Raw genomic sequence first — 19,376 nt, 5'->3', positions numbered from 1 at the left:
GTCCTTCATGTTATCTTTATATCATTATGATGCCTAATTTTTTTCTCTTATTATATTATTGTCACACATGTTGTTACTGACGATTTCTATAAATAAAGTGATGGAAAAATGGTGTTATTTTTGTGTCATATCAGTTAAAATAATTATATAGCTGTGGCTTTAAAATTTATGATTTGTGCTCATCGTTTCCAACAAACATAACCCTAACCATAACCCTAACCCTAACCCAACATGACAATGTTGATCACAGTTTTGTGGGAATGTAGTCATTTTTTGGAAACAGTAAGTTAATCAATCAATTAGTCAATTAACAGAAAATTAATCAGCACCAATTTTGATAATCAATTAATTGTTATTTTTGAGAATAAGACAATTATAAGACAAAAATGCCATAACAATTCCAACCTCTCCAATGTGAGGATTTGCTGCTTATTTTCAAATGAAGTTATTTTACAGTAAATTAAATATCTTTGGGTTTTAGACAAATAATAATAATAATATATGTAGATGTCTTGTGTTTTACAGACCAAAAATTATTTATTCAATTTTTTTGTAAAAAAAAAACTTTGTGTTAATTATAAAAATTAAAATGAGTGGGTATAATAGAATATTTTGTGAGTTTTTGAGGTCACTGAGGTGGTTTACAGAAGTTTTACTCAGGTGAGAAACTACACATAACCACTTTCTCAGTGCATTACCATATAATTTGAATGGGTACGACGGTCATGTAGTGTGATTTGTAAACCTGAATCATGTCATTCTGAAGTCTGTTGTACATATTAACAGGAAATCTAATAATTGTACAACAAATGTGATGTGAGGTAACATCTGCAGTATTATATCACACTTTGACAAAAATTACATCAAACAGTTTTTAGATCAATGCAGAAATAGTTTGTTGTAAGTTATTGCTCTATAGGCATGAAAAAGAAATCAAGATGCTAGTATTAAAGTGAGTCAGTTGCATTATTTATGACAGAAGCAGTTGAAATACCTGCTGATAACTCTCAAGGAAATGAAGTGATCAATCCATGAAAAACAAATGTAAGAAATGTGGTCGTTTAATTATGTGTACAAAACAAGCAAACCCACCCATATAAAATCAAACATCAGTGATATTAAGTAGCATATTACAATTTATAGATTTTAAACATCTAATATTAAATACAGTGTAGTCAGTTTGACACATGAAGACTGGAATCACTGAGGCAGGATGGTGCTAAAGCCAGTTACATTCAAATAATGTCAATACAAATGTAATAAACAGACATTAAGTTACAAACACTGGTCAAGGTAATAGGAAATTGACACCCCATAACACTAAATATGAAACTATAGTGCATCATTTAATAATATTATGACCTACAAGAAAAGAACTAATTTGAACCAGTAACTGTGTTATATTAACGCCTCACATCATTAATTTAGATCACTTTAAAAACACATCAATGATTATCCTCTGCGATTTAATGTCACCACAGTGGTAGTGCATTGAATGTCACAGTATTCTTTGTCGGTACATCAGTCATACACTTCTCTCTACAATTCAAACACACACACACACACACATACCTACACAGAATTGTAACAAAAACCCCTAAAACATACATTTGAACAGTTCCAATAATCACACAGATGAAAGCTAAAAGTCTAAGAATAACATGTAAAGGCTACAGTTGTAGCTGTACACTTGGTTGATCTTCTCATTTGAAGAAGACAAAAATCATCTCCTTTCTTGAAAAATGCCAAAAGCCTGTACACCAGTACTTTACACTGTACTATATATTATAGAAAAGTGCGGGATGTGGTCACTTTTGGCAATTATGATATAAAAAAACAAATATATGACATCAACAAAGCTGACAACCAACCATCACCAATTCAAATGACGTACAAAATGCCTCACGCAACAATCATTGTGATTGTTAGTTTTCCTAGTAAAGCTTTTAAACTCAGTACACAGAACTTGCACACCCTGACTGAACATATTTACCTGTCTCATAGTGCAAAACATCCACCAACATTCAGTACAGGTAGAGAGAAAATGTTGGTTGAAGGATGATGCTGAGGCCAGCATGCTAGTTTTCACAATCTAAATTAAGGCCATAGTGTATTTCAAAATCCAGTGTATACTTCTCTTTTTAGATGTTATTAGATAACCTCTATTTTATATTATTTCTATATCTTTTGACAGAATTGCTTTTGTTCATGTCATATATGAAAGTTTGTAGTAATGCAGATTCTCCAGAGAATCAACACCCTAGTCTGCACATTTCTGAGGCTTTCGGCTCATTCTTGTGTTTTTCCTTTGATCTGTTTGCCATATGAACTTAATAAGTTGACATAATAGATCAAGGCTGGTCACTGTAGGAGTCTGCCTTCTGCCCTCTAGGGGTCAAAAAACTCCTGATGCAACTTTTAACCACAATTCGATACGTTTTAGTGCATATTCCCCCTGTTGGGTTGTTGGGATGGGAATAATCAGAGTCTCTTGTGTTGTTTATTGTCTTTTTCCTCCATGGCCATTCACAAATCTGTTCTTCCCAGAGGCTTTCCTCCGTTTTGTAGGTTGTGAAGTTCTCAAGGAATCCCTCTTAGCTACAGAGGAAAAACAGATAACTTTGTTAAACATTTAGGCTTGAGTTTAGAGAGGAGTTGTCACCAGAGTGCCTGTTATTGGACTGACCTGCAACACCATCTGGGATGAAACCACCGGAGTCGACGATGCTGCTGTCATCACAGTCTTCATTTTGCACATGAAAGCTCTGTAAACAGAGGAAGCTCAGAGTAAGTAACTTAACATCTAACCAAAAGTACTGTTTCACATGTGTCTTTTGGTTTAATATTTAAGGTGTATTTCACCTCGTATCATACTCAGCCTAATTGTTGGTTATGATTGTTGGGTAAGTGTGCGCCATCACACCAGTAACTACACGTAACAGTGGTGTATATTCATATTAAAAACACTCCAAGTATACCTCTATAACACTGCAGCAAGAGAGTTTGAGAAGCAAACCATGATTTACAGCTCTGTCTTTTTTTTCATTTTTGATCATTTTACCTTCAATTAACACTTAAAGAGATCATGGACGTATTCAGTAAAGCATCAACGCAACATCTTACCTTCATTTTTTTTTGCTCATACCACACCATCCCATATAAACACAGAAGTGTGATGAGAGCCTAAAGAAGATAAAACAGAATGAATTATGGGTCCACTTAAACACTGATTTCTGCATGGACATAACAGAATATACACCAAACAATTGAAATCATGCCCCGCAGAATAAGCAGATCCTACCTTTCAAGTCAGTTTTAGTTTATTTTCACACACGTAATAAAACACAATACATTGTGTGATAAACGAAAATGACACATTAAAGAATTACTAAAAAGAAAACTGCATATGTAAACAGACTGCCAAGAATTGGCCTGAAACATGATCTACCATTTGCTTAAAACAAGCATTATAATCGTTGCTGCAAGACTGCGCTTGGACATTTCTAAGACTGTTATTGGGGTTTGCAAAGGTGTAAGACTCAGTGGTGTACAATGAATATCATTGGGACAAACTCATAAGCAGCATCTGCAAAAAGAAGCATGTGCCTGTTAACTCTGGGCAAATATTTAGCATAGTCAACAGGCTACAGGTCTGTGCCAGATATCACAGCAACTGTTACAAGGGCAGATGATGGTCCAGGCAGCACTGAACAGGCATCTTTATTTTTCGGGTCGGTGAGTTTATGTTGTCAAGACTGATCAGAAATGACTGGCAGAGTTAATGATATCCACACATTTTCAATACTTAGTGGTTGTGTAGTCTTCATTGGTTAATGTCCCTTTTCAAAAAAAAAAAAAAAAGTACATATGGGCATTTATTATTTACACAATAACTATAGTTAAGTAATGTAAATGCACCTGTTCACTGACTAACTGACTCTTTACTTGTGTATAAACAAACGCACACACTTGTCTTTTCTTACCAGACAGAGCAGCCACAGGAGAACGTAGCGAATTTGTGTCTTGGAAAACAAATCGTGGCCAAATTTCATACAAGCAAGAGCCTCCAGGAAAGCAATGGCTCTGAAGAGAAACATAAGAGTACTATTAGATAAATGTGACAATTGCTCATTAAATTTTAAACACAGGCTGTCGGATTTAAAAACACCCCCTCTTTTTGCCAATGGCGTCTCATTGCAATGGAGCTTCTCTACTGATGCAGAACGCCTCTGGCTTGTACTGTACGTCCACATGCATGTGCTTTATTTGTTGCTTCCCGGCTTTTCAAACATTCTTCAATACTCATTGACCAGACTGCAGTGGGAACTTTTTTCAGTTTCAAAGGTTACACTGCAGGGGTAAACCGCGGACAAGAGACTAGTCTCACTGTTGAGTATTTCATGCAGACAGAGAGCTCGTCTGGTTGCTATAGAAACTGGAGCAGACTGGGGGCATCAGCAGCTTTGTGTCTGAGATGAGGTCAATAACTTCAGGATGTTATGAATTTCAATTGGCTAGTAACTTCACTGTTATAGAGATGAATATAAATAAAGCTACACTAAAACCAAGTCTAAATGAAAATTGAAAAAAGTACAAATGAACAACTTAAACAGGTACATCTGATTTTTTTGTTTTCTATCACATCTTTGTTAAAACCTCACCTATTCATCTGTCAGCAACACTAAAATAGCTTGCAGGACCTGCAAAACCTGCAAGCTAATAAAAACAGCTTGTAGCTAATATCAGTCCTGCTGAGCTGTTGCCGCTGGTGGGAAGTCTATGAAGTCTGTTCAGTTGAAACCGTTCGAAAACTTTGATTAGTTGCCGTATTTGAATCTACAACATCCCTCGTCTGCCAATCAATCTCAACTACAAACAGGAATAGATGAGTACATGTGACACTGTTGATTTATGGTGTAGTCCTGAGTTGAAACTCTGATTTGTTTGATTTCAACACAGGGATAACAACCCTTTCATTGTCTGTGGTATACTGTCAACAGCATGCTGACAACATCAAAGAAGACTTAACAAAGTTCAATCAGTTTGTTTGCCAGATTATTGCTATCACTGCTACAACAATGTCGTGATTTAACTGACAGGTTGAAAACATAATACAAATATGGCAAGTGTCTTGAAAAGAACAAACAGTAAAATTGAAAATGTCACAGTCATCCTTAAAATAACTCCTTATTTCCTTTGAGTGTCAAACAGGAAAAAAAGGGCTTTAACTATCATTAATGTTGATCCCAAACGTCTTTCTTTACAAGCAAAAAACATGAACGGACAGGACATGAGACTTACCCAAACACCCAACACTGTGTGCCAACTCGTTTGCACTGAGTGTCTGTCAGGTACGCGTAGTACTGTCTGAAAGAGAAAAGAAAATAGGAAAGTTGTACTTGTCAAGAACCAAGCAAACACTAAAGATTTCAACAAAGACTTCAGACATCAGAAAGCATCTGGAACAGTCACCACTTTATCCTCAAAAAACAATTTAAAGATGTTAATGTAAAAAAAAACTAATGATTTTAGGTAGTATTTAAAACCAGAATATCACATTTCCTGTTGCCCACAGGTGGAGGGTAAAGACGTCATTTTGAAGGTTGAACTTACCGCACAGTGGGCGCAGTGATGACTCCGATAAGGAGGATACGACACCAGCTGAGAGGGTGAGAGGCCTGGAAGACGAAGATGTGCTTGAGGAAGAATGTGTTCAACTCTGTCAGCTGTAAAGATAAAGAGTGTAAGACAGACAGGATTTAATAGGATTTCTCTGTGAATGTATTGTGTACTTGCTGCGAAATGTGGACAGTGAACAGGAGAGCTTTTCTGGAATATGTGATTGATTCATTCATTAAAAAGGATCATTTATCAGATATATAAATGGTTTTTAAAGTCGTACAATTATTTCAAAGTATACAGTACCTGCCATAGGATCATGAAGAGGTAGATGCCTGCCAGCCTCTGGAAAGAAGACTTTGGGTCAAACCAGCGCACGTAAGTCCAACTGGCTGGTGTGAACTGGAGCACGGCTCGCTTTATCTTCCCTGTAGTGGTGTGGATCTCCCTGAACAGACACAATGTGTGTAACTTTTATTATACAGAAATAAATATACATATGCAGCCTCACTTCAAACAATAACATAGAGCTATCCAGAATTATAGTGTTAGTTATAAACTGTTATAATCAGTTTTAATCTGATTTGATTAATTTTGGTGAAGAAAGTAAGTTGAATATACCTTTGGTTCCTTTTCACAGCCAAACTTTTACTTCAAAAACATGTGTAACTAATTGCAATATTACCTGCTACATTGCACTGCATTGATTGCTGGAATCGAGCCATCGTTAAGGTTTATTAGTTCCATCTTTGCTTTTCCTGCTATGACAAGTCAAACTGTCTGATGTGAAAAACATCTGGTTGATTGAATCTGATTCATTTGGGATTGATAGACAAACAAGTGTGCCAGTAAGGTTGTCAAGATTTGTGTTAGCGAGATTTATTCAGAAATGAAAATAAGATTTCAAGTAAAATGTGAATAGATGGGACAGAAAAGAAAAACTGGTGATGCTCATCAAGCAAACCTATCGTTCAATTCTAAAATACGAAGAGGCCTATTGCTCTCTCGAGGTCACTGTCGACATAGCAGGAGAGCTTTGTGGCATTTGTGTGTAAAGCCTCAAAGCTTGTTGTTTGGGCAAAGTTCAACTAGATTTTGTTTTAATTTGCACAACAGAAGTTAATGGGAAACTTACATGACATGTTCCTCATACTGTTATTTCAATAAACCTCTACTAGACCTCTTTTATTTAGTAGTTTCGTCATTGTTACTGTTGATAAAAACACAACCAATTTACATGTTTTAGTGGGATGAAAGAAAAAAAAAAAGGAAACTCAGCAATTTTCCAATACAATCTTTTTTTCTGTTTTGCATCCAAAAGTATCAAATTAAAAAACACCTCTAATTACCAAAATATAGCTTTAAATATGTTTCAGCTCTTTTCACCCCTATAGAGACTATGTCCAGTACCTGCAAAAGTTTGGACACACTTCCCCATTCACTTGAATGAGAAAGTATGTCCAAACTTTTGACTGATACTGTATTTAACATTAGAAAAAACACAGAAAAGAAAAAAAAGCTTCACTGACTTGATACTGGCCCAGCGGTAGGTCCTCATCTCCAAAAAGCGGCACACTGTCATACCCAGCCAGATGCCTCCTCCATTACACAACAGTATGTCCAGTATCACCTGATCCCACCAGCACTCCGCAAAGTTTGGCAGAAGGTGCATGAAAAACAGCTGTGCAAAAAAAAAGTAGAAAGGACAGTGAAAAATAATTCATGTGTTAAGGGATTTAAATCATAGGCTGTTTCAATCAATTTCTGAAATACTAAATCTACAAATTGTAAATTGAGCCTGTTATTTGAATGGTTCAAGCACCTTGTTTGAAGATAAACACAGATTTAAAAACCTTTTAGAGGTGCTGTGTCACAAACAAAATGACGACAGAGGTCAGATCTGTACATTGTTCTAATAGCTGCCAGTAAATTTAATTTAAGAGAGTGTAACGCCTGACGAATGATGATGTTACGGTATGTCAAAACATTGCTCTGATAAGTTCAATTTACTGGAAGCTATCAGTACAGTGTGCAGATCTTTTGGCTGACTTCTGCCTATCGTACCTTGTTTGGCCTCAGGATCCATGACGCAGTTGATTCTAGGATGAGTAAATCTGGTATTAGGCTAAATCCTGTAATCTAATCCCTCCACAGTCAACAATTGTCAGCAGTCAAGGCAACAGCTCTCATTATGTGCAGAAACTCCTGCTCCTAATACTGTTTTGTTATGATGAATTTCTCCAAAACAATTAATCCTTGTTGCCTGAATGGACCACCTGAATAAATTACAAGTAATGACTTTCTGAATGAACTTGCAGACTCACAGAGGGTTGAATTTCTGTTTAGGTCCTGGGACTTTTGCAAACATTTGTGCATTATTCACATCACATATTTCAATGTAGGCAGATGAAGCCTGACTTCATCTTGAAGACGTGCACGCTACCTCAGTGAGTTCCCATGTGATGCTGATGGTCCAACAGAGTCCGTAGCTGCGGATCAGCAGAGCCTTCATGGCCCAGCCTGCAAAGTGAGCGAATGCAAAGATGTCGAAGTGGCTCAGGACGCGCTCCCACGTTATCACAGTACAGTTCACAGCGTATTCCTGCGGGGAGAAAGGTGAATAAATTCTAAAAAACACAAATGCAACCAAAAAGAAAAAAGAACATGTCTGTAGGTAGAAAAGAGAGGCTGTGAGTGCCCTCACTTTAACTGTATTCTGAAAACTGAAACATCATAAATCAGGACTCAGAAACTACAAGGCCTATTAACTGGGCCAATGTTGTATTAAGAGCAGTCATGTTTAAACGGATTTCGTCTAACGCGTTTAAGATCAAGTACAAGCAATGGTTCCTCGTTTGTAACTTGTTATCAGAGCTTTTTTTCCCAATTTACATTAAAATGTCTAAATTATCCATACCATGACATCGGCTTCCCGTTTGGCATAGCGCAGATTTGGGTCTAGCCAGTACATGAGTGTCTTCACTTGGTCCCAGTTGAGGAAGATGAGGAAGACAAGAAACAGGAAGTAGATTACACTGAGACCTAGAGAAAGTGAGTCAGGATGAAGAAAAAGAAAATTAAAGCTGTATCCAGGCAGAAAGGTTATGTCACTCTGGATTTGATGGATGTGGGCGACCACTCACCAAACACCATTCGCCAAATTGCAGGATGTGGCCTGGTGAAAGGTCCTAATGCAAAAAAAGTGACTTTTAGTTTATTTGTACCATTTGTAGAAGAGATATCAGGACAAATTTGACAAAAAATGTAAACTCATGATCCAATTACTAGCATTTGTTCAGCTTTTCAACCACATCTCATGGTCTTCCTCGGTGGATGGAGTTTGCTCAGTTGTCATGGAGATATGTAGTACATTTTAGGACAACCTATAATGATGTGACTGAAGTTCCATATGTGACAACTGAGCTGGAGGGGGACCATGAGATGAGGTTGAAAGCTCTGAGGAAAAAAGGTAGTTATCGGACTTTTTTTGGGTCAGACTCCTGGTTCCAAGAATGAACTTTCACACTGAAACCAGGCGAATGTTTACACTGGCATTTTTTTCTTTTCAGTTGGCTGGAAAGTACCCAAGCTGGTGCATATTTGAGTCAACAAATCAAGTTGGGCCACAACAAAACATTTATTTTATTGATTAATCAGCCAATTATTTACTCTGTCAGTTGATTATTTTTTTTAGGTTCCTACAATTTCCTACAGCCCAGGATGATGTTTTCAAATTGCTTGTTTTGTCCATCCAGAAGTCCAAAGCACAAAGATGTTTAATTTACTATGACATGAGATAAAGAAAAGCAACAAATCCTCACATTGGAGAAGCTGGAAAACGGAGAATTATTTAATGATTTCTCGATTTTCAAAATAGTTGCCATTAATTTCCTGGACAATAAAAGAGAAAAACCTAAAACAACTTAGAGACTTAGCCAATGTGAGTTTAATTAGCTACATAGCTGCTTACCATTAGGAAAAGCCAGGACACTGATGACCAAGAAGAAGGAAATAACCACCAGCAGACCAACTCGGAGGTTGTTGTCTGACTGCTCATCATCCCTGTCACAACGCAGTATCACATGTTAACAAAGGAAAGACTTTCAACACTGTATTACCTTATCACACTCAATTAGGAGTGGTTTAATTAGGAGTACTCATTATTAGTGCTGACTTAAAGGATGAAAGTCGACGCTGTTATTTACCTGGTAAAAGCAAAGTACATCAGGCTGAGCACAGTAGCTGTCAGCAGGGAGATGGTGTGTGGCTTGTAGAAGGAGTCGATGCAGATGTCCTCCACTTGTTGCTCGTTTATCATTCGGAAATGTAGCTTAAAGTTGGCTTCATCCTTCCGCGGTGCTCGCGGTATCGCTGCGGCTGCCATGTCGGATGTTGTGGACAACAGTCTGAATGTTACTAGTGTATTTTTAACAACTATAAACTAAAGTTAAGGCAGTACGACAGGATGATGCCAGAAGAGCTCCTCAAGGAGCAAAACCTTGAAGACGGACTATACTACGAAGCTAATGGGGGAGTTTGAAGGAGAAAATGCGTGTTGTGCCATCCAACAAACACAAAGTGGAAACATTTAGTGCCCTTTTTTGAGCAATTTATCTTACTAGTCATTTTTATTTGAATAGTTTGATCTTTTTGCAATGGCATTTCCGTATAGATATACTAAAAACGTACAGTGGTACCCACAAATACTCGTATTTGGTACATCCATTGTGACGCTTCCGGAAGTCTTTCCGTTTAACTTGCACGTGAAAACATTTTGACATTGAGCAGCATTTTCAGTATGGAGCTACGTTGGGGATGAAATACTTTGATTCACAAATTGTGAGTAAAAAGTTAACCATCTAAAATAACGTACTGGCGTCGTCTCGTGTTTGTTTTTACAAGGAAAAGGCGTGCTATTCTGCTAGCTTGTTAGCATGTAAGGATGCATCTTGTAGGTGGGGCAACAATTCAGTTCAGTCTATATCATATCTGGATCAATTAATAGCAAAAGGAAAGGTATATTCTTTCAATGCCAATCAGTAGATATTGATGATACTGGTTTGTTTCTGTCAACGCCATTAAAGGTCTAAAAACAAATTCTGTGAAATAACACTGTAATACTAAATATACTTACTGTACCATACTGTACATTAGCCTATACTAGCCTGTATATTATAGTGTAACACAGACCTTGTGCACTGTATACTGTTCATGTGGTCTCAGTATATGCACATAAAACTATTTCATTATATGGAGAAATCGGTACTATCCATACAATATTCATTCCAGCATATTTTGCACCACCTTAATCACAGACCTGTATATACAATATTAGGGCTGCAATTAACAATTATTTTTATTATTGTTTCATCTGTCGATTATTTCCTCAATTAATCGGTTAGTCCCTTGGTCTATAAAATGTCAGAAAATAGTGAAAAATGGGGATCACAGTTAACAAAGCCCAAGATGTCCACAACCCAAAGATGTTGTTCAGTTTACTGTCATAGAAGACTAAAAAAACGGAAAATATTCACATTTGAGGAGATGGAATCAGAAAATTTGGACTTTTTTTTTCTTAAAAAATGGCTCCAAACAATCAGTCGACTAATCATTGCAGCTCTATACAGTATACAGTAAAAATCCTATCTGTGTAAAGAGTGTGTTGTGTGTTGTCCAGCTCTTGCAAATAATGTATATTGAAGCTATATGTTTCATTTAAAATATGTCATGGTTGTATTTATAGCCTCCTATAAATTTGTTCTTGACACTGTGTATATTAAGAGCTACTACATACAGTTGTATGTATCAACATACTTGCCCAAAAAGTAGAGTCTGATTCTGAATCTAATTTAGATGTAAAATTTGAAACTATTTTAGTTTACTACTTAAGTTTTCAAGAAATGCTCTCAATACAGCTGGTCCAGGTGCATTATGATATCACAACTTCTTGGTTCAATCTTTTCAAGCTTTCAGAAAATGATGATTGATGTTGTCAGACAGAGGAGACTGTCCATGGCTGGAAATAATAACAGAGTAATTCCTACATTAAATGGCATGCCACTCAAACAATTTGTGTCTATTTGTTTGACAGAATCATCATGGCGTCTTCTTCCTGTGCACAGCTGTGTCTGAGATGCAGAAGTCTTCTTTCCTCCAAGACAGCGACTCTTACCTGGCAGCATTCCACTCAAGTTCGACATTGCACTGCAGTCACAAGGGTACCAAACAAAATCCTAAATAGATCTTCATTTATCAGTGGGACTCACACAACAACTCAGGCAAGACAGATATGGAAACAAAAGATGTGCCATTACAGTGACTTCACTGTTAAACATCTGGAAACTGAAGCCAAGGAAGATGAGAATACTGAAGAGTTCTCAAGAACTGATGTTGTGGCATACAAGAGCCCACTGCTGCAAATCAGAGATGCTGCACCAGTAACTGAAAGCCAGATGTCATTAGGTATTGGTTTACTGTTGTTGACCATAAAAACATTTTCATTCACAAAAGCATTTATACAGTTGTGCTCAAAAGTGTACATACAATGGCAGAATTTGTGAAATATTGGCCATTTTTTGGAAAATATGACTGATCATGCTGAAAACCTTTCTTTTATTTAGGGATAGTGGTCAAGTGAAGCCATTTATTTTCACATAATTGTGTGTGCCGTTTTTAAATCATAATGATAACTGAAATCACCCAAATGGCCCTGATCAAAAGTTTACATACCCTTGAATATTTGGCCTGATAATAAACACACAAGTTGACACACACAGGTTTAAATGGCTATGAAGGATAAGTTTCCACCCCTGTGACTTGTTTGATTGTAATTAGTGTCTGTGTATAAATAATCAATGAGTTTCTTAGCTCTTGAGAGACCCTGCACATTTCATCAAGGGCTACTCTGACTTTACAGGAGACTGAGCCATGGAGAAAGCAAAGGAACTGCAAGAAAAGGTAGTTGAACTTTATAAATCAGGAAAAGGACATAAAAAGATATCCAAAGATTTGAAAATACTAATCAGTAGTTTTCAAGCTCTGATAAAGAAATGGAAAATTAGGGATTCTGTTGATACCAAATGATGGTCAAGTAGACCAACAAAGATTTCAGCCACAACTACAAGGAAAATTGTTCGGGTTGCAAAGAAAAACCTACGTGCAACTACAGCTGAAATACAGGCTTCTCTGCAAAAACGTGCTGTAGTTGTTTCAAGATGCACAATAAAGAGGTACTTGAACAAAAATGGGCTGCGCGGTCGAGTTGCCAGAAAAAAGACGTTACTGCGTCAACGCTACAAAACAGCCTGCTTTACAATATGCCAAAGAGCACTCAGACAAGCCTCAAAACCTCTGCAACAGTGTCATTTGGAGTGATGAGACCAAAATTGAACTTTATGGTCACAACCATAAACACTATGAATGGTACACATCTTACAAATTCTGCCAGGGTACGTAAACTTATGAGCACAACTGTAATTTAAATGTCATTTTTGCCTTGAGAGGTAGTTGAGGAAGTTGTCCCGTCTGTGTTTTCTTCATTTACCAGATCTGGATGCTGCCGCTGAACTTTCTGCATTAGAGGAGATCAGCGATGAAGAGGCTGTTGCTATATGTGTTCCTTCTGCCATGCCTCCAGCCTCTACCTCGCTCAGAGACTATGTGGACAAGTCTGAGACCCTTACCAAACTGGTAGAGCTAGGTAATTAAACTGCAGACTTTACTATTATGATAAGGACAACAATCTTTAAATGTTGATTTCACCCAAATCTGTTTTTTGTTCTTATTCATCCTCTCTGTCATTGCAGGTGTGAACCTGTGGAAGCTGGAACAAAGGCCCAATGTAGGCTCCATGCTGCTGAGGCTCGACTTCAATACAGATGTGGCTCCAAGGCTGTTGTTCCTCAAAGACATCGGGGTGGAGGACTCTCGCCTTGCTTATATCATCACACACAACCCCTTCATTCTCACTGAGAATTTGGAAAACCTACAGTCCAGGTGACATGAACTGATCGCAGAAAAAAAAGCCTCTATATCAGCCAGTCACACAAAATGATGTAACCATATATTGACACAGGGCAGCATCCAGTTAGTTGCAGCTGCTGTGAGACTGGTTTTTACAGTGTTTTACATTTATTAATCAAAACATGTTCTCTCTCTGTTTCGTTGCTTGTGAAGGGTGAACTATCTCAAGTCAAAAAAGTTCAGCTCTGAGACTGTTGCATCCATGGTGTCCAGAGCTCCTTATCTGCTGAACTTCAGTGTGAAGAGGCTCGACAACAGACTTGGTTTCTATCAGCAGCAACTCAGCCTCAGTGTTTCTAATGTAAGCATCTTTAGCTGATGTACTTCAGTGGTCTTATTGGGAAATTTAGCCATATCGGTGTCTTCATAAAAATATGTGATTCTCTTCCTACATTGTATAATTACAGTGTATTATCATTTCTTGACAAAAAGAATTTGTTGATCAAATTTAAATTGTTTTTTCTTTCCAGACCCGGAACATTATCGCTCGTCTACCCAGATTACTGTGTGGCAGTTTGGAGCCTGTTAAAGAAAATCTGAAGGTAATGAAATAACAAAAGACATGTTTAACAACCAATGTTTGTGTAACCTTGAGATATTGTGTTTCAATGCTTTTACCCTTTTTGTGTATATCTGTGTATGTATGTGTGTGTATATCTGTGTGTGTGTGTGTATATAAACGTGTTCCTCTCAGGTGTGTGAAATAGAGCTCGGCTTTAAGGAAAATGAGATCCAGCACATAGTTACTTCTGTCCCGAAAGTGCTGACCATCAATAAGAGGAAGCTAACCCAAATATTTGACTTCCTCCACAACACCATGAAGGTGCCTCACCATCTGATCGCCAAGTTCCCACAGGTAGATTGAAGTACTAGTTATTGATTTTTTTTTTTTTTCCCAATGATCCAGTATCCAGTATTGAATTTTATGGATTATGTTCTACTCCTGAGACTAAACTCTGTAGTTTTGCCTTTGCCTTCAAAGAAAAACGAGGTCTGAGAATATAAATAATTCATGTTCATCATGTCCATATTCAGAATTATAACTTGAACATCTGATGTCCTCTCATAGGTCCTCAATACGAAGTACTTGCGTGTGAGAGAGCGCCACCTGTTCCTGCAGTACCTCGGAAAGGATCAGTATGACCCAGATCAACCCAACTACATCTCCCTGGATCGCCTGGTGTCCTTGCCAGATGAGACTTTTTGCACTGAGTTGGCTTCGGCCACACTGGAAGATTTTTGTTTGTTCCAAAAGACACTTTGATTCTTCATAAGGGATATTTTTAAAGAAACTACATAATACAAGTGGTCAAGCACACAGGATAAAATCTAGATATATGCAGACCTGAAAGTATTTAAAACATAGAGATCAGCTGAGTGTGAAATAAAATGTTTGCTTTGTAAATATGATGTTTAATAAATGTACACAATGCAGCGTCTTCTGCCTGAAATACTGCTCTTATTTGAACATGACTGTCTATCTAAAGAGACATACATGTGGGAAAATAACTGTTCAGCCCAGTGTCTGTAAAACATTTGCTTCAGTGGAGGAGTTTTGTATAAAATAATCATAGATTAAAAAAAAATAACTGTTGATTTTAAATAGTAAAAAGGTGTTGATGTCCCTGTCTGTCTCACTTTTTCAGCAGTGGAATATTACTAAATACATTTACTTGCTGTGCTTTAGTACAGTTTTGAGGTACTTTTACTTTGCTTGAGTATTTATATTTTATGCTACTTTGTGCTTCTATTTCTCTTCATTTTAGATTTTACTTTTATTTTTTTATCTGACAGCTATAGTTACTTTGCAGATTAAGATGTAACACAAAAAATATGATAAGCTTTAATATAGTTTCAGATTCAACTACCCAATAGAGTAGTTGAAATTAACTTCAACGCGATCCGCTACGTTAAAATACTGCTTACATCTTAAATGCATCAGTGATACTAATCAGTTAATGAAATATATAACTTTGATATGCTTCAGTGGTAGAAGAATTATTCAGATCTTTAAGTAAAAGTACCAATACATTAATGTAAAAATACTCAATTACAAGTAAAAGCATGAGAAATCCTACTTAAGTAAAATTACACAAGTATTAGCAGCAAACTATACTTAATGTATTGCAGTAAAAGTAGTGGTTTGGATCATTAGATTATTAGTACTGAAGCATCAGTGTTAGAGCAGCATGTTACTGTTGTAGCTGCTGGAGGTGGAGCTAGTTTCAACTACTATATATACAGTTATCAAGTTTAGTCCAGTGGTTCCCAACCTAGGGGTCGGGCCCCTCCGAAGGGACATCAGATAAATCTGAGTAGTTGTGAGATGATTAATGGGAGAGGAAAGAACAAAAAGCAAAGTTCTGATACACAAATCTGTTCTCAGTCTTTGGACTTTTTCTTTAATCTTTGATTTTTGGTGAAATATCGGATCATTTGAACATTTATTGAAATTAAACCACGTGAGAAGTTTAGAGGGAAAAATCACTATTTGGTGGAGCTGTTAATAACTCATAGACATCTGAAATGTGACCCCAACTACACACTGCTTTTTGTACGACGGCAAAAGCCAAAAAGGTTGGAAACCACTGGTTTCATCTTTAACAATGTGTTGTATTTCAGAATCTTGTTATATTATCCATTGTGTCAAATCTTCATCTAAAAAGTAACTAAAGCTGTGGAAATACTCAAGCAAAGTACAAGTACCTAAAAACTGTACAGTACTTGGGTAAATGTACTCAGTGACTTTCCACCACCGATGTCCTTCCACTGTAAACACATGAAATCAGAGTGCGGGTCAGATCATGAAGATAACTGGTTCTTTTTTATCACATGATGAATTATGTAACTTTATTATTATTATTCACAAACAGGTTGAAATATTACTACAGTTTTCTTTTCTAAAGCTTTGGTTGTATGTATATATTTACGTTTTCCCGAAATGTCCTTTTTATTTTTACAATCATTTGGACACACGTCATGTGAAGTTTCGCAAGTGCCTATGACCTCACTATCCTTACCCACAATCCACTTCGGTCGTTCACAGTGATAAACATGGCGTCGAGGGCACCAGGTAAGTGAACGTCTCTCTTTCGTGAAATTTTCTGTGTTTAATTTACTCATTAAACCGTGTGTTATACTAGCAATTGGTACAGTATTTTATACTGTAACACATAATGATGTGTTGTGTTTATTTTATCCGACCGAATATGCCTTGACTTGTGTTTGTCCTCTAGTGTCCCTGTGCTAACTGATGCTAGCGGTGAGCTAGTCGGTTAGCGTTAGCCACTGGTGCTAATCAGGGTAAAATAATATCGCATAGAGGGACGGGTTAAGGTTTAATTCATTTTTCATATAATACGGGTGGAACAGTAACCAGTAAGTTGATCTCGTAGTTTAGCTAGTGTTGAGATTCTGCAGCAACATGACAGGATCTGTAATCTGGTTTATATCAGCTGGAAGATGGTTAGGAAGTGCTCGAAAAGAATGGGTTCACAATTTTTCAAGACTGTCTTAAAACAACAGTCAGGTGCCCAAATGAACATTGAAATTGTTTTTTCTTGCCATAATCATTCCCCCTGTTCATACTGGCCGTTAGAAATTCCCTTCCCAATGCACTTGCAATGTAAGTGATGGGGACCGAAATCCACAGCCCTCCTTCTGTGCAAAATGTATTCTAAAGTTATCTGAAACTAATATGAAGCTTTTAGAGAGATAAGTAACGTTACATGTCTCATGTCGATGTAGACAGCTCTTGCATGACAACGAGTGACAGGCACTGATGGGAGAGTTATATAACCCATTTTACTGTCCAGAGAACGTCAGTCAACATAACTGTTGGAACTGCCTGTTAGTATGGGTTCACAGTTAGCCTAGCTTGCACTCCTCCGTGCTTGCCCCGCTTCCCCGTCCTGTCGCACCGCTTTCGATGTTTCCTCTCTAGCGCAGCTCCAGGCAAGGCCGTGGTCTCCTTTGGGCTCACTGGACGCGGCAGACCAAGCTCGCTCAGCTTATAATAATAATAATAATAATAATAATAATAATAATAATAATAATAATAATAAAAAGAAGAAGAAGCTTCAGTTCAATTTTAAATGCATTTTTGCGCAAAATGACTGTGTGGACACTGGATTTTCGCCCCCCATCACTTATATTGAAAGCGCATTTGAAGGGGAATTTGCAATAGACAGTATGAACAGGAGGAATGATTACAGCGAAGAAAACCTCTCTCAGTGTTCATATAGGCACCTGACTGTTGTTTTAACCTCACAATAGGCACCCCTGTTTTCTGTGAATCAGCCTGAAAATAATGTACCCAAAATAAAAAGGTTACTGTTCATAACCATGGCCTCATCTGAAAGGCAACACTTTAAATTTTACAACCAAAAGGTCAAAATGAATAAAAGTGAACCTAAACCAAAGTTACAGAGGCTAATGTGTCCCACAGGTGGGACAATGTTGTTTAACAGGTTAAGAAAAATTGTGAACCTACCTGCCTAATCAACTTTGTGCTGTTTGACTGATCAGTCTGTGTGTTTTTTTTATTTTCACAGCGCAGACAGGCAGGCTCCTGCTTGGTGTTCGCAAATGGTACTACAACATGTGTGGCTTCAACAAGATCGGTAAGACTAAAGAGCAATGTGCTGGTTAAAATATGTCATTTAAATCCTAGATATGCAACATATGATACAAACCCACTTTATGTCAAACATTCCTGTCAGTACATCAGTATAAGGAGAAAACATCACTGTATGGAATAAATATGAGCAATATTGTATCATAGATGTATTGTCCCTCTAGCATCTTACTAATTTTTCCATTGTATGTATTCTGTGTCAGGTTTACTGCGAGATGACACAGTATATGAGGATGCAGATGTGAAAGAGGCCCTGAGGAGGCTCCCAGAGAACCTGTACAATGAAAGGATGTTCAGGATGAAGAGAGCCCTGGATCTCTCCATGAAACAGCAGATCCTCCCTAAAGACCAGTGGACGAAATATGAGGAGGTACAACAGATTCTCAGATTGAAAGTTTTTGTTCAGTGTCATGTGGGGTGGGGGGGGGTGTAAAGGATCAATATTCTGCATCGTGTCCCCTATAGGTTATTTTAAATTGTAGATACGGTACAAAGCAGTAGTATTCTCTTAATTGTAAATTCACGTTACATGCTTAATTTAAACTAATCTACTTTATAATTTTGCAACTAGATGGAAAAATAAATGAATTCTCTGCATCAGAGTAGTTATCATAACTTTGAAACTGTTGCCATAGTAGATCAATGTCACTTAGACAGAGGGAACCTGAAAGTTGTGGAAGATTGGGAGAAAAATGATTCGGAGAATGTTTCGGAGAATCTTGGATACTCATAGTCTCCTTCTATAAAGTCACCAAAGATTGTCTTTTTGACAGCTTTTGAATAATTTCAGTTTTGATATTGACTTGCATTGATTTGAGATGTTAACCTTATAGGTCCTTCACCCCTTTTTTTTTTACCTTCAGGATGTCAGCTACCTGTCACCGTATCTGGATGAGGTGATCCGTGAGAGGAAAGAAAAAGAAGAATGGATGAAGAAATAAGTAGTTCCTAGTCAACCTGTTAATTCCCGCTTCGGTCCAGTTCATGGTTATTCTTGGTGTAGTATTTAAAATGAAATCTAACCTATATGAAACACTGCTCAATAAAAAATGTACATTTTGGAAAAAGTGGAAGTGTTGCATCTTTTTTTAAATGGATG

At 37.3% G+C, this 19,376-nt stretch overlaps 3 protein-coding genes across 3 annotated transcripts; 2 read left to right on the top strand and 1 right to left on the bottom strand.

The window, feature by feature from the left end:
• Positions 1-1,045: 1,045 nt before the first annotated feature.
• Positions 1,046-10,247, bottom strand: ptdss1b (phosphatidylserine synthase 1b). Its single transcript, XM_042435596.1, has 13 exons — positions 9,825-10,247; positions 9,590-9,681; positions 8,763-8,807; positions 8,537-8,661; positions 8,063-8,221; positions 7,149-7,300; positions 5,926-6,067; positions 5,614-5,726; positions 5,302-5,367; positions 3,984-4,083; positions 3,124-3,183; positions 2,687-2,765; positions 1,046-2,598 (listed from the first exon to the last, which is right to left on the bottom strand). The coding sequence occupies exons 1-13, from the start codon at positions 10,001-10,003 to the stop codon at positions 2,501-2,503; spliced, it is 1,410 nt and encodes a 469-aa protein (XP_042291530.1). The 5' UTR covers positions 10,004-10,247; the 3' UTR covers positions 1,046-2,500.
• Positions 10,248-10,358: 111 nt separating this feature from the next.
• Positions 10,359-15,080, top strand: mterf3 (mitochondrial transcription termination factor 3). The gene is made up of 8 exons (XM_042435597.1): positions 10,359-10,458; positions 11,711-12,081; positions 13,166-13,318; positions 13,425-13,614; positions 13,795-13,942; positions 14,112-14,183; positions 14,336-14,497; positions 14,711-15,080. Exons 2-8 carry the CDS (start codon positions 11,718-11,720, stop codon positions 14,903-14,905), a joined length of 1,284 nt encoding a protein of 427 aa, XP_042291531.1. The 5' UTR covers positions 10,359-10,458; positions 11,711-11,717; the 3' UTR covers positions 14,906-15,080.
• Positions 15,081-16,630: 1,550 nt separating this feature from the next.
• On the top strand, positions 16,631-19,350 carry LOC121913002 (cytochrome b-c1 complex subunit 7). The gene is made up of 4 exons (XM_042435598.1): positions 16,631-16,714; positions 18,195-18,263; positions 18,481-18,647; positions 19,141-19,350. Exons 1-4 carry the CDS (start codon positions 16,696-16,698, stop codon positions 19,216-19,218), a joined length of 333 nt encoding a protein of 110 aa, XP_042291532.1. The 5' UTR covers positions 16,631-16,695; the 3' UTR covers positions 19,219-19,350.
• Positions 19,351-19,376: the final 26 nt, after the last annotated feature.

The sequence above is a fragment of the Thunnus maccoyii genome, chromosome 15 (genome assembly GCF_910596095.1).
Source record: "Thunnus maccoyii chromosome 15, fThuMac1.1, whole genome shotgun sequence".
In the NCBI taxonomy this organism is placed as follows: Eukaryota; Metazoa; Chordata; class Actinopteri; order Scombriformes; family Scombridae; genus Thunnus; species Thunnus maccoyii.
This window is presented reverse-complemented; position numbering and strand designations above follow the sequence as displayed.

What these genes read in the sequence shown, in the direction of transcription:
- ptdss1b (XM_042435596.1), bottom strand. Translation starts at nt 10,003, where the DNA reads ATGGCAGCCGCAGCGATACCGCGAGCACCGCGGAAGGATGAAGCCAAC. An exon ending in TCCTGTGGCTGCTCTGTCTG is followed by an intron (nt 3,184 to 3,983) that starts GTAAGAAAAGAC and finishes TATCTTCTTTAG; the next exon opens with GCTCTCATCACACTTCTGTG. An exon ending in ATGAGCAAAAAAAAATGAAG is followed by an intron (nt 2,766 to 3,123) that starts GTAAGATGTTGC and finishes CTCTGTTTACAG; the next exon opens with AGCTTTCATGTGCAAAATGA.
- mterf3 (XM_042435597.1), top strand. Translation starts at nt 11,718, where the DNA reads ATGGCGTCTTCTTCCTGTGCACAGCTGTGTCTGAGATGCAGAAGTCTT. An exon ending in TACCAAACTGGTAGAGCTAG is followed by an intron (nt 13,319 to 13,424) that starts GTAATTAAACTG and finishes CTGTCATTGCAG; the next exon opens with GTGTGAACCTGTGGAAGCTG. An exon ending in CTGTTAAAGAAAATCTGAAG is followed by an intron (nt 14,184 to 14,335) that starts GTAATGAAATAA and finishes TGTTCCTCTCAG; the next exon opens with GTGTGTGAAATAGAGCTCGG.
- LOC121913002 (XM_042435598.1), top strand. An exon ending in GTGTGGCTTCAACAAGATCG is followed by an intron (nt 18,264 to 18,480) that starts GTAAGACTAAAG and finishes ATTCTGTGTCAG; the next exon opens with GTTTACTGCGAGATGACACA. An exon ending in AGTGGACGAAATATGAGGAG is followed by an intron (nt 18,648 to 19,140) that starts GTACAACAGATT and finishes TTTTACCTTCAG; the next exon opens with GATGTCAGCTACCTGTCACC.